We start from the raw sequence: 26,681 nt of genomic DNA, 5'->3' as shown, positions 1-26,681 counted from the left end.
CACGTAAAGCCCCCGCATCGGAGGGCGAAGCCCCCAGGCGCCGGCATCTCGCGGCCACGTGTGTGCTTCACGAGTCGGCGCGCGCGCGCGAGGTCTGAGAGAACGTGCGCGAGGTCTGAGAGAACGCGCGCGAGGTCTGAGAGAACGTGCGCGAGGTCTGAGAGAACGCGCGCGAGGTCTGAGAGAACGCGCGCGAGGTCTGAGAGAACGCACGCGAGGTCTGAGAGAACGCGCGCGAGGTCTGAGAGAACGCGCGCGAGGTCTGAGAGAGCGCGCGCGAGGTCTGAGAGAACGCGCGCGAGGTCTGAGAGAACGCGCGCGCGGTCTGAGAGAACGCGCGCGAGGTCTGAGAGAACGTGCGCGAGGTCTGAGAGAACGTGCGCGGGGTCTGAGAGAGCGCGCGCGAGGTCTGAGAGAACGCGCGCGGGGTCTGAGAGAACGCGCGCAGGACGCGCGCGCGCGCGGGGTTCGAGTCCCGCCACCGCGAGAGCCGACACTGCACGACGCACATCGTACGAGGTATACCGTCGGTATACCCGGGAATACCAGGAGAGATCAAGATACTTTGGACGCACCAATGAGTCAGGTCGAAATCCCGTTCCGGGGTCTTGCGCTACTCGGTGGGGAAGGTGAGGTAAAAGGGGCCGGGCCCACCACACCTGCCCCCCTTGTCCGCTGTTTACTCACTCACACTTCATTGTTCACGAAATACCCGCTCCGTCCCCAGAATAACAGAGATTTGTGGAATGTTTGCTTTTCAGGTGCGTCTCGACTCTCGTGTAACCAATCGGACTCGCTTCACTCGGTCAACGAACAAGTCCTCGATCCACGATGGTCGATGCATGTGATCTTTCATAACGAACACCCTTTTACATCCCTCGATCACACATTCTCCCGATCGCCGTACATTGCTCAATCCGTGCCTCACAGACCGCCCTGCGCTGTCGCCGCCTCCTCCCCACCAAGCACTCCCTCCCCGTCCGCTCCTCGTAACTGCCACTTGGAACCGTCACAGCAAAGCGAGAAGGCACAGGCAGAGGGACGACTCGAAATCAGCGCGTCGACTTTGTGCAGGTACGGACAAGGGACTTGGACTCGCGCGGGGACTCACACTTCGACTCGGACATGTTTGGGTTGGGATTCGTGTCGACCCGGTGTGTCTCTGAAACGCGCTCACGACAGGAATCTTCTGTTGACGTCTCGCTGTTCAATCTATGTCCGTTTAACTCTCCCGTTTGTTCGTCCATCAAGCTTTTTGTCCCTCTGGTTTGTCTTACTTGTCTTTATATGGACCATTTTATCTGGGTGCTGTTCAGGACTGGTGTCGATGAGAACTTATGAATATCCGCCTGACCATTACACGAAGTGGTCCCTGATTGAGATCCCTGGTTTTCCCATCTAGTGTATTGTTCCTGTTTCCATGAGTGTACATCTCCTTCACTCCAGTTTGTCTCTCACTCCATTGTATTGCTTTACACCAGGTTGTCCCCTTTGTTATTGCTATTTGCTTCGCTCGATGGTCTTATAGCCCTTCCTTCTCACCTCTTCTGTTCCCCCCACCTGCTCAGTACTTTCGATCACATACATATATATATATATATATATCTCTCTCTCTCTCTCTCTCTCTCTCTCTCTCTCTCTCTCTCTCTCTCTCTCTCTCTCTCTCTCTCTCTCTCTCTCTCTCTCTCTCTCTCTCTCTCTCTCTCTCTCTCTCTCTCTCTCTCTCTCTCTCTCTCTCTCTCTCTCTCTCTCTCTCTCTCTCTCTCTCTCTCTCTCTCTCTCTCTCTCTCTCTCTCTCTCTCTCTCTCTCTCTCTCTCTCTCTCTCTCTCTCTCTCTCTCTCTCTCTCTCTCTCTCTCTCTCTCTCTCTCTCTCTCTCTCTCTCTCTCTCTCTCTCTCTCTCTCTCTCTCTCTCTCTCTCTCTCTCTCTCTCTCTCTCTCTCTCTCTCTCTCTCTCTCTCTCTCTCTCTCTCTCTCTCTCTCTCTCTCTCTCTCTCTCTCTCTCTCTCTCTCTCTCTCTCTCTCTCTCTCTCTCTCTCTCTCTCTCTCTCTCTCTCTCTCTCTCTCTCTCTCTCTCTCTCTCTCTCTCTCTCTCTCTCTCTCTCTCTCTCTCTCTCTCTCTCTCTCTCTCTCTCTCTCTCTCTCTCTCTCTCTCTCTCTCTCTCTCTCTCTCTCTCTCTCTCTCTCTCTCTCTCTCTCTCTCTCTCTCTCTCTCTCTCTCTCTCTCTCTCTCTCTCTCTCTCTCTCTCTCTCTCTCTCTCTCTCTCTCTCTCTCTCTCTCTCTCTCTCTCTCTCTCTCTCTCTCTCTCTCTTTCTATCTCCCCACCCCTCTCTCTCTCTCTCTCTCTCTCTCTCTCTCTCTCTCTCTCTCTCTCTCTCTCTCTCTCTCTCTCCCACCTCTCCCACCTCTCTCTCTCTCTCTCTCTCTCTCTCTCTCTCTCTCTCTCTCTCTCTCTCTCTCTCTCTCTCTCTCTCTCTCTCTCTCTCTCTCTCTCTCTCTCTCTCTCTCTCTCTCTCTCTCTCCCTCTCCCACCTCTCTCTCTCTCCCACCTCTCTCTCTCTCTCTCTCTCTCTCTCTCTCTCTCTCTCTCTCTCTCTCTCTCTCTCTCTCTCTCTCTCTCTCTCTCTCTCTCTCTCTCTCTCTCTCTCTCTCTCTCTCTCTCTCTCTCTCTCTCTCTCTCTCTCTCTCTCTCTCTCTCTCTCTCTCTCTCTCTCTCTCTCTCTCTCTCTCTCTCTCTCTCTCTCTCTCTCTCTCTCTCTCTCTCTCTCTCTCTCTCTCTCTCTCTCTCTCTCTCTCTCTACCTATCTCCCCCTCTCTGATGTTATTTGGAATCTGTCCAAGGGTCTTTAAATACAAGTTCCAAGTTTTGTCCCACTGATCAATTCGCTATTAAGGATTATCAGGATGGGTGTCCATGTGAACTTATGACAATCCACGTGACCACTGTTGGCTGCACAGTGTCCCTTTCGGGTGGTGGTCCATGATAATGCTCTGCTGGAGACCTCTTCTTGGAATGATGATTCATTTCAGTTGAGGTTTTTTTTTCTTCCCTGTGAGTGGTCAATCTTCTCATTATGCTAATGATATGCAGGGATTTAATCTTTTATATAACATTTATCTTTGATGTCCTCTATTCGCTATATTCGTCATTCGACTTTCTTCATCTTCACTCTTTGCTTGGCGTCTAACTTCTTTAAATTATTATTTTCACTTTTATTTCTATCTTTGCCAAGAAACGTTATTCATGTGGTGTGCTTTTCATTTAAATATTTTAAACCAAGGGTTTCCCCTCCATTCACCCCCTCTTCCCCTCAAGTTTCATCATCAGACATTTTGTTCTTATGAATAATCCAAGCTGTCTCAGACTGGTACTTCCATGAATTTATCAAAATCTAGGGAACCATTCCAAACTGCCCCTTATGGGTGGTGAACAATGCTCACACTCACACTCTACCAAGACGTCCAAGATCCCTGATCTGGATCTCCACTGTTATTAAAAATTATTTATTATTGTTTTTATTATTTTTCCTTTTACTCGTCATTTGCTATATCTTTGTAGATATTCTCTTTTTTTCTCTCCGTAACTTTGCTTTTACAACTACGACTATGGTTCCAATTATACCCACCTTTTTGGGGGCTCAGCCCGGGAACATTTTTGATCTAAGCTTTTCACGAACCGGTTGTACAGGCCTGACGTTCGACTGAAGGTAATTTGGCCAGGAATTTGGAATTTGTACAACCCACCTTCTCTTCAGGAACAACACCGTGGGGTCAAGCAACGACCATTGCTGGTGGACAAGCCACCCGTTTAATGTCCACCCAAGGGATGGCACACATTGATGAATAGCTCAGCATGCAAAACACCAGGATGGGGGTTTATAGCTCGGTCGAGATTCGAACCCAGGATGTGCAGCTTCAAGGCGAGTGCACATACCTGTCAGCCATCCTCCCAGCCCTGCATGGTTGTTTTTACCTCTTTCCTTTTTTTCTCTCAATGATCTGCCTTGATCCTCATCCTGGTCTTACCCACCACACGTGTGTGTCTTGTGAACCCTTTTCTTGCTGTTTTTATTTTTTGTGACCAAACTCTCTGAGTGCTTTTAATCCTTCATTTAAACCATGTCGGTCACAATTGTTGGTCATATCGAACTCAACGATTTCTTTTCTCTCCTTGTATTGCTTTGTTCCCCTTTTCTGTTGTTTTCTCTTTCTCTCTGTCTGTCTGTCTGTCTGTCTGTCTGTCTGTCTGTCTGTCTGTCTGTCTGTCTGTCTGTCTGTCTGTCTCTCTCTCTCTCTCTCTCTCTCTCTCTCTCTCTCTCTCTCTCTCTCTCTCTCTCTCTCTCTCTCTCTCTCTCTCTCTCTCTCCCCCCCTTGGTATCCAATAGGATCTCTCACTTTTTTTATTGCCACGCATTTAATTGCATTCCAATGAAACCTCATGGCTCATTCCCACCGTGACACCATTTTCTTACCAAGCGACAGAAACTGGGATTCTCACAAGGAAAATCGGCTCCAGCTGGGATCCAACAATGGATTACGCCATCAGGGCAATAGGGGTTGTGACCAGCCTGAGGGTACTTCCTATCAGAGGGGGCTTCGAGCTCGTCTTGTAATCCCACACTCTTTCCATCATTTTTATTCCCTACCTTTTCTACCACTTGCTGTATGTCCCTCTTTCGCTTTTCCCTCTCTCACACCTTTATTTTTGCTTGTTACTTTCCCACGGCAAGAGAGATGCGAAAGCAAGGTGCGCCCCCTGGGGTCCATCACATTGGTCTCTGTCTCTCTCCATCTCGATCTTTACCTCCCCCCACTTTCCCCCAACCCTAACCCTCTTTGCCAATCACCTCCAAACCTACAATTGTACATTATTATTTTCCAGTCTTCCTCTGTCTATCTTTGCACATGTTTCAACCCTCGTTCATATGTTCATCCACCTCCCATAAACCCCTCCTACCATGACGAACGTTCTCCCATTGACCCTCCCACCCTCCTTTCTTTTTTTACAGGCACCATGTCCATTAGCGCCCCGGACCCTCTGGCCCCTGCCCCTGGCGCCGCAGTGGGGACCCTGATCATCTCCCTCCTTCTACTCACAGCCTCGGCTGCAGGTCAGATCAAAGGGACGCTTGGTGGACACCCATCATGGCATACCTATTCGGCGATGACGCCATCATCCTTATGATTACAGCAAACGGTGACTGTGATGACAATATTGTTGTGCTCATTATCACTCCCTCCCTCCATTCCCCTTTTGAACAGACACTCGAATGTGGGTATAATTACCAGTAGTAGCCCAGTTGTAGTTGTGGAACTGCCAGCCGGCGTTCTCCTCGTAAATAAGTAAACAAACAAAGAAGCTCCGATGAATAATTTAAATACCAATGAAGTCACAGTAAACCAGAGTAGCTTTGGGATCATGATTTTAATTGTTTATGTTATTGCGTCTCAAAACAAACCTCTTAAATCACATCTTCTCTTAAGTACACATCCTATAAATCGCACCTGTGACGGGCTTTTACCTTTAACAGTCCTTAGAACATTTTTATTTGCGCAACAATCAACCTTTTGTGGATGAGTACTGATCATGGTGTACTACTGTTTACAATTTGCGGACCACACAAATGTTTCAAAAATTATTTAATTATTATATATCTTCATCAACGCTCATTTATTAAATAATGTGCGACAGTGGTTTTATTTTATGGAAGTTTAATTGAAAGGAAGTTTTCCTCCCGAGGAATTTCACTGAGAGATTGATCAATCTCCTCGTTTTCACCCGTTTTGTTGACAATCAATACCGTACAGGTACATGTCAACATGTCATATCTCGTTCCCACCTCGCCATTACCTTGTTGGGGAAAATTTACTTTTTCGTTAAATCGGCCCGTTCTTTAATTGTAACACTTCAAGGTTTTTGACTCACGTAGGGATATCGTCATATTCCGTACATATACCAGCCAAATTTCCCAACCTCTTTCCAGCTCCTTTCCTTTCTTTCCTCTTCATCCCTTGTCCTCTAAACTCCCTCCATTTTCTTCCTCCTTTTCTTTCTCAAGAGTTTCTTTTCCCTCCAAGGGGCATCAATGATACCAGCAAGTTGCCTGTGCCCGCGTGGGATTCCATGGTGGCGGCAAAAATGCAAATGGTGTCTTCTGTCATCGAGCCAGCAAGTTGGGAGCAACAAATCCCATTTATTGCCACACCTGATGCAATTTAAATGCTCTAATGGTAGCGAGGTACTACATTTGGAACTGTTTGTTCGATTTATGGAGATTTTTGTTGCCTGTGGCCGAATAAAATTTGTCTTGGTGTCAAAACCAGTGACCAATTGCAAATTAATAGTAGGATACTGTTCGTTGAGGTTGTCCCTCACCATGTACGTACTTCCATGAATCTGGTAGGTTTTTAAACTCTTGTTTCATCAAGTTTTATTTACTCTGTATATGAAGTTTGAGTGTATCTGTTGCTTCACTCACTCCACGCAGTACTCCTCTCAAAGAGTGTGAGTTTCAATGCGGTTTTGCTCTCTCATTACTGCGCTTTGACACGACGGTGCGGACCGAGCAGACCTTGGGTGAGACACGCGGCTAATGGCTAATCTGATCGGCTCTTTGACGGACGTCCCTGGGGTAGACTTGTTAGCAAGTCCCAAACCACGTTGGATGCAGCCGGGCGAACAGCAACGAGAATCGACTTCTCGAAAATCCGCCACAAGTGCGATGGCCCCACCACGTCTACTCTCCTCTTCTTCACTTCATTACTGTTTTGTCTTTACAATCATTCTCAAGATTTTGAATACTATTTTAGATGTTTACAATTCTCTGTACTCTGCAATGTTTTTTAATATGAAAATATTCTTCTTCAGTACAAAGTGGTCCACAAACTCGACACCCATGACCTCTCTCCCTATGAGGGCAGCTGCGGCCCAATTACTTCCATCAACTAACCACAGGTGTTTTACAAGTGGGAACATAAATAGAAAAGATTCCTTACCCATTGAGAGCAGGCAAAAGACTGCATTTTGAACTGCAGAGCAGCCTGTCATGGACTACAGTCTGCAGAGCAGGAGGCTATTATGGAGTGCAGAGCAGCTTCTCATGGATTACCCTCAGCAGGGCAGGCTCTCGAGTAGTACATAAAGCAGCCTCTCATGAACTACAGAGCAAGCTCTCATAAATTGCAGAGCAACTTCCTGAGGAGTACAGAGCAGTCTCTCATAGAGTGAAGAGCAGCCTCTCAAGGACTACAGAACAGGCTCCAATGGAGTGTAGATTACATCTCATGGAATGTATATCAGTCTTTCATGGAGTGCATATCAGTTTTGGAGTGCATATCAGTCTCTCAAGGAGTGTACCTCAGTCCTTCATGAAGTGCATATCAGTCTCTCATGGAGTGCATATCAGTCCCTCAATGAGTGTATATCAGTCCCTCATGGAGTGCATATCAGTCCCTCATTATGGAGTGCATATCCATCCCTCATGGAGTACATTGCATATCAGTCCCTCATGGAGTGCATATCAGTCCCTCATAGAGTGCATATAAGCCTCTCAGCTGGACTACCAGATGGATGGTTGTTTACATAAACACAATGACCCAACAACTACATGCCTGGCGTTGGCTTAATGGTTAGGGTGGTGGGCTTTGGATCCTAGGGTCCTGAGTTCAAATCCTGCTCAGCTGTTGAATTAATACCAGGTGGGGTTAACTCGACCTGCCATCCTTCCGAGGTCGGCAAAATGAGTGCCAGCATGCTGGTATACTGTGTTGGAGTGGCGACCCGTCCAGGATTGTGCCTAATAGCCAAGGAGACTGATTAGGCAGCACCAATGCTCTGCACAGAGTATGATCCCAATCTCTTCCTCCTCCTCCTCCTCCTCCTCCTCCTCCTCCTCCAAAACTATCATCAGTTAGTCAGTTGGCTTGTGATACTTGTTGGGTCAGGGTGTTTGCACTGATACTTTGGTGAATTTGTTTGTTAAAACTGCCATCGGTAGTCCAGCTGAGAGGCTGCTCTACAATGCAAAAGGCAGGCCGAGACCTGTTCTAAACTGGTAAGGAATTTTCCAAAAACTGGTCTACACTAGGTTGGGTGATGATACACACACCTAAATCTGAAATGGTCTAATTTGGACTTGTGGTTTGACCAGTTGGATGTCATCTTTGTTTTAGCAGGACCTCCAGGTCGATACAATTTTGTTGTACAAGTTACTATTTCATGTATTTTGCTGTTTTATACATTCTTTAATAAGAAAAAAAAAATCAAGATTTGGTCCAATGTTTCATTGCAAAACCAGTGTTGATCGAGTAAATACTTCAAGTTGGCTGCACTCCTCCATGTCCCGTCAGACTTCAGGACTATCTCAAGGCTATTCTACCCTTTATAAGAAACATACAATGTCTCATTCTGTGTAATTTTTGCATTCCCGTACTCCGTTTATCCACAACCTTTAATTTCCGTTTTTTTATTTTCATTTTCACTGTTTCTTAATTAGCCTCAAACACCATACCGATAACTAGAATGCCTATAGAGATATCTTTCCATCACCTTCACTTTTTCACTTCCTTTGTATTCTGTATTCACTGTGCTGTAAAATCTTCTCTCTCTCTCTCTCTCTCTCTCTCTCTCTCTCTCTCTCTCTCTCTCTCTCTCTCTCTCTCTCTCTCTCTCTCTCTCTGTCTCTCTCTCTCTCTCTCTGTCTCTCTCTCTCTCTCTCTCTCTCTCTCTCTCTCTCTCTCTCTCTCTCTCTCTCTCTCTCTCTCTCTCTCTCTCTCTCTCTCTCTCTCTCTCTCTCTCTCTCTCTCTCTCTCTCTCTCTCTCTCTCTCTCTCTCTCGTCAACCCACCCTTTCACTTCCATGTTATTACCTCATCATTTTTTTCTCTCAATTCCCCCTAGATGGTCTCTCCTTCCAAGTGAAATTATTGTTCTTTTCAATCATGCTATACTGTAATCACCTCTTACCCTTAATTTGGTCCTTCATTCAATAAATTATTGAAAATATCCTGATGCATTTACATCACCTCATGAAGATGCAATATTACCATCATAGAATCTATTTATGAGTTTGAAAAGTTGATCAATGGCCAAACTTAGGTCAGGTCTTTGTGCCCCGATGAGGAGAGCAGACCAGGGAGTACTGCCTGCTGGTGGGTGCTGTGGAATGCGTGTACCCGCTCAGCCGCTGCGGTGCTGGGGCAGATGTGTGTTTGATAGCTAGAGCTCTTCCATCAATTATTCACCCCTTTCCGCCACCACTGCTCCAGTTCCCTAACGCAGCCATTACACCCATTAGTGGCTGTCAGAAGCTGACTGATGATACGGGCTCCCTCTCTCTCTCTCTCACATTCTCCCTGACGCTCTCTATCTCTCTCTTTTTCTATCTCTCTCTGACTCTCTCTGTCACACACACACACACACACACACACACACACACACACACACACACACACACACACACACACACACACACACACACACACACACACACACACACACACACACCATTTTCTCCCCCCCCTCTATCTCTGCCTCTCTGAAATAGTAGTCTAAAACTGATTGTTGATGTACATTTTGTAGTGCACTTTCATTGTAATATAGCATTTCTTCATGCATGGTGGATCTTTGATAGGGACCACTTCATGCTGTAAATTTCTCATCTCCATCAATAAAAATCATCGAGCAAACTATTGATCCAATACTTGTACTTTGATGTGAAGGTAAATGGAGAGAGAAAGGAAAATCAAAGTTCATTCGATGCTGATGTCTTTATGCCTGGCCCATTCAATCATATTACTCTTGAGTTGACGGTCTACCGGGGTCCACCACAATTATAATAACACATGTGGCAACCAATTGTGGATGACAGCACAGCACTTGAAAAATGACTGGATCACACTTGAGGGTACGCGTTTCCTACCCTTCCAGTGATCGAAGACTCATGTTGAAGCTTGTACAAGTACATACATCACATGCAGAAGACATTATAAGATACGAGTGTACTTTTTCCATGAATTGCGACAGCATCATGAGACAATGGGCAAATCGACACAGTGCATACGTGTTGTTCACCACGAGTAGGCAAGTATACACATCTTGGCCAAATTCCAGATTTCTATCCTTCCTGTCCTCCAGGAAGGCAATAGCATACCCAGTGTATTCCCTAGCCATGTACCTAGCTTTTGCAGTCCCTGACACCCTGGATCTGACCACCATGGCATCATAAGCTAAGTACTAACAGCTCGGGTTTTAATACAGTACATCGAAATCCGTGATGGTCAAAAACTTAAAATCCTTCCACATGAACCATACATTCACGTTTACAGTTATACTTCTGAGTAAATGGTTTAATTGGAGATTATACTGTTTGATAAAAAATATAATTAATTCACTTTGATGATGACATTATGATGATTATTGGTATTAACATCATTATACTTGCTGCCAGCTGTAGGATATTGGGATTTTTAAGAGTAAGGATAGGTTTGCATGTCTCAGATGGTTAAATGATGTGATGGTGCCACATGACACCAAGGGTGGGGTTGAGTCGCCTGTGTATGTGGATGGGTGTGAGTGTGGGTCCCCTTTGAGGGTCAGTGTTTCCATTGATCCAGTAATCAGGGAAGGACTAATGGGGTGAGGATTTCTGCTGGGAGAGGGCCAAAATAGGGTCTAAAAGGTCCTGATGGGTAAGGAACTATGTCAATTGAAGTGATAAGCTCAAGAGCTTATGATGATGATGCAGATGATACAAAATATGATATTAAAATCCAAAACCTAGTGTGTAATTTGGTCTTTCGGCTTGATTGCTTGTGGTGACCTTCATCACAATGCTTTTATTTCATATAAAATGAGAAACAAATGTGGAATAATGAAGTTTTATAAAATGTAACACTGCCTGAACCACTGTACTCACCCCCACCCTCAGGGGTTGTTATCAATTTTATTTCAAGATCTTGCTCTCTCTCCCCCCCCCCTCACCCTTCTTGGTCATCAGTCAGTGATACATTCCTGCCCCCACTGCCTTGGCCATCACAAGGGTTACAGAACCCCAGCACCTCTTCATCTCCCTCACCTCCATCGGTCCTTGCCCTCTCCCCTGTGTTTGTAAACCACTTGGAAGATGCTGTGGCGACGCGGACACGTCCAGCCCTGTTCAGCTGCTCCGCATTGTTTGCCTACTCCCTGCGCATCCGTTGTAATGGGGACTGGTTACCACAAGATGCTGTGCAGCTGGAGACCAAGCTGGACTCACTCGGTATTAAAACCCACCTTTGTTTTCATCCTTAAACATGAGCATGCATCTCCTCCTATGTCATAACCCTCTTCATGTTACTGTTCCCCCACACCCTCTCACCTTCACCAAATTCATCTTTACGCACCATGGTGACATTGTGCTCCCAGCATCTGGTGCCTCACTAACCCTTACTAACCCCAGTGTCATGTGACCATGACCTTCTAATTCTGCCAGAGGCACAGTGGCACTGAAACAGCAACTGTGTATGAGGCAACAGGTGTCCATCAGTGGTTCTGAGTTTTCATCAGTGGCAATTCAAAGCACTACCATAGTTAAGATTGCTCACACAGCTAATGCTCACATGCTCTTAACCTGATAAATAATATTGCTGAAAAATATATAACATGCTTCACATTGCACAGTCATCATGAGCAACTACTGTCACACCTTAGATGCAAATCCATCAACCCACTTAGAAGCCAGTGGTCCTGACTTCCAAAGTACTATTTCAGGTACTAATGAGTTGTTGCGTCGTGCCTAGGTGGGGAACGAACCATGGCGAGGTTCGCAGTTTCCAAGAGGGATCTCGAACAATCTGGGTCTGCTTTCTGGTGCCAATGTGTTGCTCGAGGGCAAGGGGGCATCACCAGCAGCCACAAAGCGTACACACAACTGGCGTGTATGTACAGCAAACAGCTCTGCATGGCCTTTATGTGTTTTCAGTGTATTGACATACCTACTTTGATTTCATGTTCACCGACACATTGACGGAGACATACTACATTCTATGGGTCTTCCTCAGTGTATTATATAATGCACATGTGTGGTGTTGTGTGATATACAAACAGTGTTTATGGAAAATCTACACCATCTTTCAAAATTTTCACCTTTTGTTTCTTTATAGCCTGGAATTAAATTGCATTCAATCAGACTTTTTCCACCTCTATTTAAACATCGTAAACCCACAACTTCCAAGCGAAAAAGAAATTCTACAAATTTCAGAAAATTAATTAAAATACAAAACTAGAGTATCTTGGTTGGATAATATCTTGGTGTCTGCCATCCCCCTGAGTAAATATTTGGTGGAAGCACCTTTGACAACAATTACAGCCATAAGTCTGTTGAGATAGGTCTCCACCAACTTTGCACATCTTGATTGGGCAATGTTTGCCCATTCTTCTGCACAACATTGTTCAAGTTCAGTCAAGTTGCATGGGGAGCATTGATGGACAGCAATCTTCAAGTCATGCCACAGATTTTCAATTGGATTTAGGTTGAGGCTGTGAATGAATCACTCAAGGACATTTATCTTTTTGTTCCTTAACTACTCCAGTATAGCTTTGCCTGTGTGCTTTGGGTCGTTGTCATGCTGAAAGGTAAACTTCCATCCTAATTTCAGCTTTCTTGCAGAGGACAACAGGTTTTCCTCTTGGATTTTTCTGTATTTTGCTCCATCCTTTATCCCTTCTATCCTGACAAGTGCCCCAGTCCCTGCTGATGAGAAACATCCCCATAACATGATGCTGTCACCACCATGCATCACAGTAGGGATGGTGTTCCTTGGGTGATGTGCTGTGTGGGGTTTGTGCCAAACGTAACACTTTGCATTTAGGCCAAAACGTTTTGTATGACCACAAAACCTTTTGCCACATGCCTTTAGAATCTCCGGAGTGTTTTTTGCAGAGCTCAAATGGGACTCAAGATGGGCTACTTTGAGTAATTGCTTTATTCTTGCCATCGACCAGACTCGTGGAGTGCTTGGGATATTGTTGTCACATGCACACAGTGACCAGTCTTTGCCATAAAGTCCTGTAGCTCCTTTAAAGTTGTCATTGGCCTCTTGGTGGCCTCTCTGACCAGTCTCCTTGCTTGGTCATCTAGCTTTGAGGGACTGCCTGATCTACGCAGGATCTTGGTGATACCACATGCCTTCCACTTCTTAATGATTGTCTTGACTGTACTCCAAGGGATATTTAAGGCCTTTGAAATATTTTTATACCCATTCCCTGATCTGTGCTTTTCCACAACTTTATTCCAGAGGTCTTTTGAAAGCTCCTTGGTGCTCATGGTTGAGTCTTTGCTGTGAAATGCACTACCCAGCAGAGGAAACCTGTATCTCATTGGGCTGCGACAGCTCGCGACTGGGCTGCGACTAGTTGGAGACACCAAATTGCGATAAAACAGCGATAATTTTCACTTGGAATCACACTGAATTTATACTAAAACACATTTGCGTATGTCTCACGAATATCACACGAATGTCCCACGAACTTCCGGCGAAATTTGGGATGAACTTCGCCTGGAGTTCGCATACATGTCGCATGACATTTGCACGACGCTCAGGTGACAAAACAGATTTTTTTTTGGCACATGTAACTGTCGCGCGACGGTCACACGACTGTCGTGCGACCATCGCGCAAATGTCGTGCAACAGTCGCACGACAACTGTGCGTGACAATTGAGAAATCGGGACTATATATATATATATATATATATATATATATATATATATATATATATATATATATATATATATATATATATATATATATATATATATATATATGAGGCCTCTCCCTTCCAGCAATCATATTGTCAGTTGGGAAACGAGTAAGAGAATACCTGACTGAGTACGACAATGGTGTGGGAGCTGTGCCCTGGCAGAACAGGATTGTGGGATTACAGGAGAATGCTGACCAAGCCCGATTGTTCAAAGTGTTCTGTTGCTTGTCAACGTTGCACCCACAAACATTGTGTGTGACCCAATTGTTCATCTGCCTTGATAGAGGCTTGTGGGTGTGACCATATTTTGTGTGTGACCTAATTTATGTAAAAATATGTGTGACGTGATTTATGAATGATGGGAAGGTGAAAGGAATGATGGGAAAGTGAAAAGTTTGCATTGAAGGCCATTACTCAGAACAGGAGAGAAAGAGGACAGACAATGCTGGTTTTACAATATGGACCATGAGTTTGTTTGTTTTTTTGGGGGTTTTTTTCGTTATATCTGGATTGAACTTTTGTGAATCTATCTACATTACATTGCATGTCACATTTGTCGCACCTTCTGACTCACGGAAACTAAATTGAGAAGGGTTCGAGACAACCGCGACGACTCTGTGACTATTTTGAGATAAAATTTGTCGCACGAATTTTTTGAACATGTTCAAAATTCCAGCGACACCAGAGCGACGTCCTGCGACTCACACGAGGAAATTGAGAACCACCGCGAACGTTTCCAGACATTTTGGAGAATCCCGTTCGCATTTTGTCGCGAGCTGTCACAGCCCAGTGAGATACAGGCTTAAAGGAACCTGCTTTTATTGTGAAATAATCAGAATCACTACAATTTAACACAGGTGGAGGCCAATTAACTTGGTGTATGATTTTGAAGGTGATTGGTTACACCTGAGCTAATTTACAATTGCTATTATAAGGGGGAGTGGACACCTCCAACCAAGATATTCCAGTTTTGTATTTTAAATTAATTTTCTGAAATTTGTCAAATTTGTTTATCACTTGGAAGTTGTGGGTTACGATGTATAAATAAAGGTGTAAAAGTCTGGTTTAATGCAATTTAACTCCAGGCTACAAGGCAACAAAGGTGAAAATTTTGAAAGAGGGTGTAGACCAGTGTTTCTCAACTTTTTTTGTCCCACGTCCCACTTTGATTATTAAAAAAATCGTATGCCCCACCATGATTGGACACACTCCAGTATATACTACATATAAGGAATTCCCCTTGATGAAAATCGAGTCATAGTGACGTAACAGCATTGAATTGATCAAGGGCACGCCTTACCGGCGGATTGGCTAACAAGGGCGCGGTGAAGCAGTTTTTAGTTATGACGCTATGAGGCATCAGTCACAGCTTAAAACTTTTGAAAATTTGAAAGTGCTAAGCTATGAAAGCGATCATATATTGATTCATTAATTCTGAATCCTCATGCCCCACCAAAATATTGCCGCACCCAACCAGTGGGGCGTGCGCCCCACCTTGAGAAACACTGGTGTAGACTTCCTATAGGCACTATATATATATATATATATATATATATATATATATATATATATATATATATATATATATATATATATATATATATATCCATCAACTTTAATGGACGATTGACCATTAGTCAGTCAGATTCCTCTGTGGCTGCAGTTCTACGAAGAGCCTTTCAGCTCGAGCCACTACCACAGAGGGTGAGGGAAGGTCAGGAAGTCACCTTGAGGTGCAGAGCTCCAGTAGGCGAGCCCTTGCCACAGGTAAGGTCTTGAGGATATGCACTTGCGAAAAAGTCCGTTTTGATCCTTTACCTCAAAAACCAAAACGTATCAGATTGACTTAATAATGCCACTGAATTTTCCAGGTTGTGTGGTTTCATGGCAACGACCCTGTAGACCCAGCGATTGACCCTAGTTATTACATCACTCAGTCAGGATCACTGGTGGTCCGTGGATCTCGATTTGACCACAGCGGCAATTATACATGCGAGGCAAACAACCCCGCAGCGGTGCGCCGCACACCGCCCGCTATGCTCTGGGTCTACGGTAAGACCTCTTTGATTTGTGAATGTAAATGGTAAACAAGGCTCCATACAGTACTTATTTGCAATACCAAGAAGCTCTGGTAGCTCGTCCGTGTTGCTGCATTTGAGCCTGGGGAGTAACTGTTGAAATATATCTGTCCGGGTTCTTTCTGACATCTTTGTTTTTTGTTTCTTTCACAATTCTTTCTAATGTTTTTTTTCCACAATTCTCTTTATTCATTCTAATTATTGTTTTTTCTTCTCTTTCATCTCTTTTACTTTCTATTCCTCTTTTGTTATCTATCTCTCAAAGGAGAAGTGAAATCCTGCAAAAAAGTTTCTGTAAGGCTCACTTTGTTGCACCTGGATGGGTTTGAGGGTTGTAGAGTAGTGGCTACAACCCAAATCCTATCTGGGTTCCTCCTTACGACTCCATCTTTGCACTTTACTTCTTCGGGTTCCTTCTTGGTCTTCCATTTCATTTACAATGCCACTTACACAATAATACACAGTTGGATTTTCAATCTAATTTACTGAGATTCAGACATTGTTTAGGTATTATAGTATAATATTGTAACCCATTGGTGGTGTCGGACCTCACTTGAACATTGACTGCAGTGGATGGCAGCTGGGCGAGCTGGTCCACATGGTCAGAATGCGTGCCTCACTGTGGAGTCGGTTGGCAACGTCGGACTCGGGCCTGTGCAGACCCTGTGCCCAGCGGAGGTGGCAAGATATGTGATGGAGAAGCTTTGCAGACAAGAGCGTGTACAAACTTCTGTGCAGGTGGGTACAACAGGATGGATGTGCATTGAATCCAACCGAAGGCCTACTGACTCACGAATGGCAAACAAGTCCTTTATTTCCCACAGATCATTTTCTTTCATGGGTTTTTCAAAGAGAGGCCTTGAGGTTATTCCCAAATAAATGATTTATTTTCCATCTAATGTTCATGTAAACTGTCAATGGAAATAATATTATGCCAGTTCATTTGGTATCTTGTCTGACGCATCTCTTGCTTCTCGGACACAAAGTGGCTGGTGGATGGTCTCGTTGGTCTCGGTGGTCTGCCTGTGGCCCAGACTGCACCCAGTGGCGGCGCAGAGAATGTGATTCTCCTGCTCCTTGGGGTGGAGGGAAGCTCTGTCCCGGACCCCTTCTCACTGCTCAGAATTGCACCGGAGGGTTGTGTACACGACCAGGTAACCTCCACTTGTCTATCTTCATAACTTTTCCACATCTTCATCCTTATCATTACCCTCGCCGAAGGAGAGGGCATTGCATTTGGGTCCGGATGTTTGTTTGTTTGTTCGCACAGAACTTTCGTGTTTTTCTCTGCAACCGCTTGTCGAATTGAGACAAAATTTTCACCATTTGTGTGACAAATCATGTAGAATGTTTTAATGGTAATTATGACGTCATAGATGACGTGATGTGGCAGCCATATTGGAAAAAAACTTTGGACCTCTGTCTGAAACCGCACCAAGAAAAAAATTGAAACTTGACACATAGCAAGTACTCCTCATGGGCAATGAGTGCGATTTTTTTATGACATCAGAGTTGCCTTCGTTATGACGTCATAATTGCATATGTAGAACGCTACATCCGAACTGTATGAAAAATTTTGAGGGTCATCGAGGGATAAAATGGTCCACAAAATTTTTTGATGACATCATCGGTCATGTGATTCAGTCGCCATATTGTTTTTTTTTTTAAAGAAACCTTCAAAAATCTTCTCTGAAATGGCTGAACAGATCGAGGTGAAACTTTACACACATGACTGCCTATCCACGAGGAACAAAAGGTTAATACATGTGATGTCATACGTCACATGGTTTGGCAGCCATATTGGATTTACTCCAAAACATATATAAATCTTCTCCAGAACGGCTGGACAGATCGAGGTGAAACTTCACACAGATGTTCCCCAAGGCATGTGTGTACAAGTTTGTTCAGGAATAATTGATGTCACATGGTTTTGGCAGCCATATTGGATTTAAGAAAAATATTAAATAACGTTTTCTCTGGGACCACTTAATCAATCGACGTGAAACTTCACAATTATGATCCAGCCATGATGGGGAATACATGTTTTAAATTTCAACTTGATCAGACCCATGGTCTTGCAGCCAGAATTATTTAATTTTTTGATCTCAGTTCTTTAAAAAAAAAATTTTTGAATGAGGCTCACTTGGCTGTGCCTGTATGGGTTTGAGGGTAGTGGGGTTGCAGCTGAAATGCGAATCCTATCCAGGTTCCTCCCGATGACTTCATCTTTGCTTTTTGACTGTTCAGGTTCCTTCTGATTATTCCAATGCAGGACTGTACCTATTTGGGCTTCCATTTGATTTGAGTTTGTTTTAATCCCATTTTAAATTCTGTTGCATAATAATAATAATAAAAAAACGTCATGGGTCAGGGTCAGGTGGCCGATCAAAGCTGGGTTGCATCGAAGTGGGACGTCTTGGTACCCGGTCATCATTGCCAGCAATTATAATGTGGCAGTTCTAATTATGTCTCTTATTAATTACATAACACACCAGTACACAAACACCACACAAAATACACCACACAAAACAAGTCCTGGCGAGGGTCTGCAACCACTGATTGCTCTTTTTCTTGTTCTTTGTTTCTGATGAGAAAATATGCTCAAAATGGCTCCTGTGGGCTGTTTATTTCACCTTTTAAACCCACATGCTTGCATATTGATTTGGGGGTCGAAGGTCATCGTATTAGCTTGTAGAGGGGTATCATGTATAGCCCTATTTGTTTCATTGGACCTCGTTTTTTGACTTTCTCCCTATTCTCAGCTGAACTCGCGACATTGTTCTCCAACCCAATTACTCCCCCATGGCCCGTCTCTTCGATCACACCTCCTTCTGCTCCCTATTAATGATATAAATCAGTAATCCCCGAGTTGTCGTTCTATTTCAAGTACCTATGAAGTAGGAATACACCTTTGTCCACATGTCAATATCCCAGCTCTCCAGTTATTGATGCTTTTCAATGGTGTCTATCTAAGTAAGCTGATAAGACCGTCTTTTCTTCCATATGAATAATCCAGATATGGTGTTGTTTTTTGTTGTTGACACTTATTCATTGTCCTCCATAATCCTTTTTACAGGATCTCCAAGCATTCAGGAGCGGGAGATGGAAGGTACTCTTATTTATTTGCACCACCTTTTTCATGATTGTTATCTTCGAACCTTTCTGTGACCGTACTGGGGGCAATGTTAACATCATGTCACATAAAACGTCACAGCGTAGGACACGGGAAGAGAAATACGATTTGAGTGTCTGTGGTGGTTCAATGGACTCCGGATAATGAGAAAAACTCAAATCAATAGGGAAGTGAGGATTTCAAACGGGCCTTTTGTTAACCTGTCAAGCTGAGCTTGTGCACGACGACCTGTGATGACTAAGATGATTTAGGAAGTAAATCTAATACATGTCACCCCTTAATGAACATCCTTTCCTTCCACCCAAATCTTCCTTTTCTTCCCAGCGTCTCCTCCCGTACGAGGCGGTGATGTGCTGTACCTGGGGGTCGCGGGCACGTTGGGGGTGATGCTGGCAGTGGCTGCTTCGTTGGGCGTCTTGCTTTATCGCCGAGGGGGAGGTCCTCAAGGTGGGGGATCCCGCCGAGGGCTCGGCAGGGGGGGCTTCCTCACCGTCAACGTGAAGAACTTGAGACAAGGTGAGGGATTAAATCACTCGTTTGAAACAAATTGGAACAACTCTTGATTTTGAAGTCCAGTGCAAAAAATGGACATGTACAGGGTCAGACTGAGGGGTCCTATAAGAGGGGACTTGATGGGGAAGGGAGGGTGGGGGATTTTGAGATGATATCCCCGGAGGGTGAAGCTAAGAAGTAACTGAACTCGATGGTGGGGAAGATGCATAACAGGGTCCTGGGCATGTACTCATAATAAGAAAATAGGAAACACATAAATGACATGTTTCATCTTTACTGGACTCTTAATTTTAAATACATGCTTCCAAAGTAAGAGTTAATTTACAAGGATAGCTCATTATGGACATGTCACATCAAGATTGACTATAATTATTTAACCCACAATTATTTAACCTGCAATTATTTAACCTACAATAATTTAATTACATCTTATTTAACAACATCTTACATCCCATTTTATTAACGTGCATAAATTACATGCCAGACATGGACAATAAGAGATATTGGTGCAATTTTCACATGAATTACAATTTTCAATACGAGATTATGGATACGACATATGCATGTGCAGGGGATTTGAACCCAGATTCCCTGCACCATGAGCTTAGGGTTCAGATGGGAACGTGAACAGACAAACCCAATTTAACTGGTTTAACGAATGTTGTACCAACTCTGGTCCACTTCCACTTGATGTTTTTACTTTACTACAAATACTGCAAATGGGATAATAACTTCAGTTAGTCATATAGGCATTTGAGTTCCCTTTAAAGAGTAGTATGAACTTTGATGCAGCATCCCTTGTGACACCGAAGTAACAGTTTTATTGTTAAATCCGCTTTAAGGGACTCAGATCCGGCAAGTTTAATGAAGTAATCTCCAAAGCAGGATTCAGTAACCAAATCTAACTGTTAATATCACCACAAATTGAAATTTAAAATATCCTGTCCAATGAGTGCATCAAGCCAGCATTTTGAAAGTTCTGTTTTAGAAATGTATTTCTCTTTTGAGAGGGCTTTTTGTATATGAAAAACAACAATCAAATATTTGGACAGGACTCACATGTAACCTGGCCCAAAGCCGAAGGTGTACATGTGTACGATCTTACAAGCTTACTCGCTGAGTCTATGACGAGAAATGTCTTTTATCTAAAAGGGGGAAAAATCTAAACATTGCATCAAAGCTTAGCACATGTACTGTTGTTACGAATCTGGCAGCCATGAGCACACAACATTCAAGTCCTTACAGAACAGTTATATCGGTAAGTGTGTGTTTCTAGTTATGGCCCCTTACCTGTGTCTAACGGGAATTACATGTGTGCGCTGCGGAGTTTCGTTTACAACAAATCTCCTTCACTTCACTTCACACACCGACGCCATTGCCCACGTGCGTTCGGCCACGTACGTGGGCGGAGATATCCATCGCCTCAGACCGGGACTCTGCCCAGGAAGGCAGGGGCGTGCCCCTTGTCCAATCAGGCCACAGAAGGCGACTTTCCCACGGCACGCCGTCCAATGAGGGTTAAGATGGCCACAGAGGGCGACTTTCCCACGACACACTGGCCAATGAGGGTTGAGATGGCCACAGAAGGCGACTTTCCCACTACACGCTGGCCAATGAGGGTTGAGATGGCCACAGAAGGCGACTTTCCCACGACACACTGGCCAATGAGGGTTGAGATGGCCACAGAAGGCGACTTTCCCACGACACACCGGTCAATGAGGGTTGAGATGGCCACAGAGGGTGACTTTTCCCACGACATGCCAGCCAATGAGGGTTGAGATGGCCACAGAGAGCGACTTTCCCATGACGGCCCGTCCAATGAGGGTGGACATCGCCTCAGATGGTGATTTTCTCACCCCAGAGGAAAAAGGAATATAAAGGAACGCCAGGCTGGGTGGTGAGGTCATCGTCGTCTTGGGGGTCACGGGTCTTGATGCTGGCTGGTTCGTCTGGTCCTGGGTCATCGTAGTCTCTGATCTTCTCCTTGGTCTTGGTCGATTGGTGCATTGCTGGTTGGAGAGCGCAGTACCTGGTGCTTGGAGCGGCATCATGTTGCGGGTTCGAGTCCCGCCGAGTCGGATCATCGAAGACCACACGAGGTGGACAGGTCCAAGCACAGTCTCTGGTCTCCAGCTCACCTTTCCTCAAGCTGGAAGCCTTCAATAAAGACCTGATGGGGTCTATTTATTTGTGTGTGTGTCTGTGTGTGGGCCCGTCTTCAAGTAGAACTGTATAAGTGCTTGTGTATATATTTCCATTTATTTTATATTCGGATAACTCTGCTCTTTGTGTGCTTCCCCTCCCTGATTATTATTATAAATAAATTTCCCTATTGTTGAATGTCCCAGCTCGTTCCCTGTCATTTCTTTCATTGGCTTAGCATGGTGCGTGTTGAGAAATAGCGAGGGTAAATTGTTCATTTGGTCCGGCGCGGCTCTGGTAACTCCGCTCGGTTACGCCGGATCTGAGTCGTTACCTGCGACTCGGATCGGACAGTCGTCCGAGGGTGTGGTTTCCCGGTAGTTAGACTGCATAGGTATTTAGGTATATTGAAATTAGGCAATTAACCCTATCCCACGCGGTCGAATTATTGGCGATTCACGGTCCTATAAGGGACCCGTGCCTTTCGGACTTATCCGAGGGTAACGATCTGAATTCCGGGTGTTTGGTGGAGCCGACTCTACTGCTCCATCTAGCGGTCGTGCTTGCCACCGACACCCGGCCCCACAACACTGTAACTCATAGACACTACTACTACGACTACTACTACTCTACTTCTTCTTTCATGGCCCCAATTATTCCCACTTTCTTGTGAGGTCAGCCAGGAAACGTCTTCGGCCTAAGTCTGTCATAAACCGGCTGACCAGGTCTGATGTTCAAATGAAGGTGATTTGGCCAGGAATTTGTAATGTTTCAAGGTGCCATTGATAGGTCGACTCCTCTTTACGAAAAAATTTGTGGGATCTTTAAGGTCCACCAATTCATGCTCGCAGATGGGACACCCGATATGCCGTCTGTCCAAGGGACGGTGCACTCTGTTTCTGATGCAACACTTTGCCTTGCGAAAGACCATTCTGACAGTTTCTCGTCAGGTCATGAACCAAACACAAAGACAGTTCATAGGTAATTGCACTACCTCCACACCACCATGTCAGACCAACATAGACCAAAGTACATAGTCATACAAAGCTTGCATACACATACACTTTAGCCCTTATGGATAAAATGCATAGTTATACAACACACATGCACCTTAGCCCAAAGACCAAAATGTTTGGTCATACAAGAAACACTTGCTGTTTTTGCCACCTGGCATCACCAGCAAGACAAAACAAACTTTGACGTGCCAGGCTTTTGAGTAGGCCTGCGTAGTTTTACTGCACTATGCATGATGGATGCTGTTTTGGCAAATGCTTGATTTGAATAACCCAACCTGTCATCAATGACACAACACTAATTGAATGTGTGGATGACGATTGCTCGTGCTTCGAACGACTGAATTGACATAAAATGGGTTTTAAATATACTAATGGAAAAAAGTTGCCGTGCACCATCAAAAAATTACACTAAATGATACTGACATGTTCCCGAGCAATATAATGGTCAGCCAACATGTGCCTTGACATGTTCCCCAGTTTACCCGTGAATATGGGGAGTTTTCACGTGCATACTGTGCACTGCAAGCACAAATTGCCATGCACATGTACTGAGTCACGTGACAGTGCTACACGTGGTATTGAGCAAATTTCAATGCAGCACGATTCGGTGAACCATACCAGGTGTGAAAAACATTTTTATTGACATCTAAACGTCGTAAACGTGATGCCACACCTTTCCAAAGATGAACGTCGACGTGAAATTGGCATGCTTGAGACAGGAATGCCATAACATGTTGTGGCTAGGCGTTTCTGTGTTCATCGGAACACCATACAGTCACTCTGGAGACGTTATCAACAAGCTGGCAACATCAGGGACCATTCACGTTCTGGGCAAGCATGTGTGACGTCATGTGGGCAGTATAACCATATCCAGTTGGTGGGATCGGTTCCAGAGAGCAAGTTTGACAGCTTGCAGCATCCCTGGCTTGCAACCACTCAGTGCCAAAACTGTCAGGAGTCGGTTACGCGAGCATAACATCTGACCAGTGACCATGCCAACCAGCAGTACATCCGATTTTGTTGTCACGTCATCCACATGCGTGCCTAGCTTGGTGTAGATAACGTCTGAGGTTCATGAGAGAAGATTGGGCTCCTATCCTCTTAACAGATGAGTCGAGGTTCCATGTTGATCGTAGTGATGGCCGTCGTCATGTTCATCGATGGGAAGGGGGAACGTTACGCTGAAGCATGTGTTGTGCAACATTCGTCGTTCAGTTGTGGAAGCGTGATAGTATGGGGAGGCATCAACGCACATCACAGAACCCAGATGAAGGTCGTTAATGGCAAATTAATAGGTATTCGGCACCGTGATGAAGTTCTCAGTCCTCTCATTCCTGCAGGTTCATGGACGTCACATGACACTTCAACAGGCTAATGCACGCCCACACGTCATACGAGTGGTCACCAACTTCATCTCAAAATAGAACATTTCCACACTTCCCTGGGCCAGCTGTTTTGCCTGATCTTTCTCCCATAGAACATGTGTGGGATGAAATGGAACGACAATTGTGCCGTCTTCAAAACCACCCGGCGACATTGGCCCAACTGCGGCATGCCTTGGTACAGATCTGGGATGACATCCCTCAAGCCTTCTTCAACCATCTTGTATCCTCAATGAGGCGCCGTTGCCAAGCGTGTGTCAATGTAAATGGTGTTCACACCAGATACTGAGCTGTTAACTGACTTTTTAGCACACCCATCTTCGAGCCTCTGGAGACAAGTCTTGCACATATATGTTGACATTCTCATGTCAATTTCATGTTTATCAAACACTAAATATTGATACGACCAAACAATGTGATATGTTTGTTTTCATTTCTCATTTCACATAGGTGAAAATGATGCATGGGAACTTTTTTCCATTACTATCTTCTTATGGTGTTCTTTGTAACCACGATCATTGTTTTATCTCCAGCTCAAGTATCCACGGCTCTGCCTCCACCATTAGGCCTTGCTTCCAAATTAGCACCACCTGATCTTTCTCCAACCACCTCATGGCCTCATCTTCCAATTCCTCGACCTGCTCCCATTTCCACAGCCTGGCCACCTCCACCATCCTGTATTTCAGGGTCATTTACCTGCCTTGGAGGACGCCTCAGCATACCAGAAGCAGGTAAGATGGTGGTGCTGCATTGGGGTTGTCGTTGTTGCCAATGATATTGTTGCCAATGCTATAACCAAAATATTCTGGGAGTCTCTGAGGACCCCACAATCAATGATCTGATCCAGTCATAGTGTACCTGAATTATGCTGCAGCATTATCATGTGTCCACAGGTGTCAGTCTCACGGTACCACCTGGTGCTATTGCTCGTGGCCGTAAGCTGCAGGTGTTCCTCAGCCTTGGCCCACGGTATGTAGACACCCGGTCTGCAATCTCTACGTGCAGGGTTATCAAAATATTTTCTGCAGTTTCATCCCTATCTCTTGGTCTCTGGCCATATAACTGAGGTCCAAATTTAGTCCCATATTTGAGATTCTAGAAAAAAAGGTTATGCTTTTTTACTCCATTACAGCTCCAGTCCTCTGGCCCAGCTTTATCCTCTGATGTAAGATCTATCATTATGTTTCAACTGTAAACCACCAGTGACTATCCGCCATGCCAAACATGCACAATACAAGCAAACAGTAAATGTAGGAACATATCATCCCCAAGTTTTATACTTGTATGCACATTTTTTTCAATGCCTGCTTTCTTTCTGTTCTGAATACTGTAGACCTGACCAATCCTCTGGCGAAGTGTTACTGGCTCCCTGTGTGACGTGCGGCCCACCGCTCATGATGTTGGCACGCCCAGCTGTGTTGTCTCTACCTCTGGCCACCTATCCCAGTCTACCATGGGATATTCGGATTAAAGGACAAAGAGCAGATGGGATATGGGAGGCAAGCTTGTTCTCACTGTCGCTTTCTTTGGTCTGTTATCGTGCATTTCTAAACTTTTCATTTCCTTCTGGCATTCATATCATTGAGTACCTGTAGACGGAGTGCAAACCAAACAAAGGAGTCCAAATTGCAATCCAGTAATGATGTCTAAGCTTGTGCACTAATGTTCTTAGCTGGCATAATCATTCCAGACACGAGTAATCTGATAGACCCAAGTATTGATGTGCTCTCTTGTATAGATGGAAATGTGACAGGCCATCAAGTCAGTAGCCTGTTAAATATGGCTGCTGATTTGTACAATAGACAAAACTCAGATGTCATTATGGTCTTTTCAAGGCCGTAAATTAATTTAATGCCATTATTAGTATATTCTTGATTTGGAGATAAATAAAAGTGCCACAATTCCATGGGTTATTTGAAAATAATTTTAAACTACTTCCTTTTCGCTATAATTTTGCAGGAGCTGCTGTCAATGGCTGAGCAGACGGTTGTCCCTTCCATTGGCTGCCACTTCACTCCAACAGACCTCATATACTCCACTGCTTCACCAACCCCCTATGCACACATTCTCACCCCTTCTCTTGGCTCTTTCATTGTTACGGGCTTCTCGGAGAGCCGGACAGCTGCGGTGCGATTGAAACTGGCGGCTTTTGGGGCAACCCTGCCCGGATCCTATAAGGGGACCTGGCAAGATGGGATGGAGACACTGGGCAATCCCAGTGGAAGTGTGGAGAGCCATTGTGTTTACGAATTGCGAGTGTACTGCATCCGAGACCTTCCTGATGCACTTGGGGTGAGAGGAAAGCGAATACAAAATGGACGTATGAAACATTGGTTGAGTGTATGTTTTTAAATTTCCAGCTGTAAATTCCAGCACAAGTGCTGCTCGACAAGCAGCGGGATGAAATCTATTCTCCTTTTGACAACCGTCCATGACCTAGAGCAAAATTAAGTGACAACAGCAGCATTTCATAGCCAACCACTCTCACTTGCAGGAGGTAATGCAAGCTGAGTGCGCCCGTGGTGGGATTATGGTCGACGAACCGCGGTCTCTGACATTCCAAAATTCGAGCCAACCCATGCGTCTCTCCCTTCACGATATCGACCCACCTTGGTGTGTCTCTCCAGCTTTGAAGTTTCTGGTAGGTGTGAAACGGATAAGCTTACACATTTCTTACTC

The 26,681-nt window shown here is 44.8% G+C and overlaps 1 protein-coding gene across 2 annotated transcripts in view; it reads left to right on the top strand.

The window, feature by feature from the left end:
* Positions 1 to 338: 338 nt before the first annotated feature.
* Positions 339 to 26,681, top strand: part of LOC147017306 (netrin receptor UNC5B-like) — a 34,363-nt gene continuing 8,020 nt past the window's right edge. The window contains exons 1-16 of one of the 2 annotated variants that reach the window (XM_085846798.1): positions 339 to 629; positions 762 to 1,074; positions 5,010 to 5,111; positions 11,123 to 11,257; positions 11,778 to 11,915; positions 15,402 to 15,505; positions 15,610 to 15,790; positions 16,387 to 16,554; positions 16,803 to 16,970; positions 18,893 to 18,925; positions 19,274 to 19,465; positions 24,536 to 24,733; positions 24,896 to 24,971; positions 25,336 to 25,501; positions 25,962 to 26,294; positions 26,497 to 26,643. In XM_085846798.1, coding sequence (XP_085702924.1) covers positions 5,015 to 5,111; positions 11,123 to 11,257; positions 11,778 to 11,915; positions 15,402 to 15,505; positions 15,610 to 15,790; positions 16,387 to 16,554; positions 16,803 to 16,970; positions 18,893 to 18,925; positions 19,274 to 19,465; positions 24,536 to 24,733; positions 24,896 to 24,971; positions 25,336 to 25,501; positions 25,962 to 26,294; positions 26,497 to 26,643 — 2,136 coding nt within the window. In that variant the 5' untranslated portion in view covers positions 339 to 629; positions 762 to 1,074; positions 5,010 to 5,014. Of the gene's footprint in view, positions 630 to 761; positions 1,075 to 5,009; positions 5,112 to 10,996; positions 11,258 to 11,777; positions 11,916 to 15,401; positions 15,506 to 15,609; positions 15,791 to 16,386; positions 16,555 to 16,802; positions 16,971 to 18,892; positions 18,926 to 19,273; positions 19,466 to 24,535; positions 24,734 to 24,895; positions 24,972 to 25,335; positions 25,502 to 25,961; positions 26,295 to 26,496; positions 26,644 to 26,681 lie in introns of both variants that reach the window. The other variant, XM_085846797.1, reaches the window with a different exon arrangement.

The sequence above is a fragment of the Eptatretus burgeri genome, chromosome 11, assembly GCF_056783735.1.
Source record: "Eptatretus burgeri isolate ZD-2024b chromosome 11, Ebu_testis_v1, whole genome shotgun sequence".
NCBI classification, from domain to species: Eukaryota; Metazoa; Chordata; class Myxini; order Myxiniformes; family Myxinidae; genus Eptatretus; species Eptatretus burgeri.
This window is presented reverse-complemented; position numbering and strand designations above follow the sequence as displayed.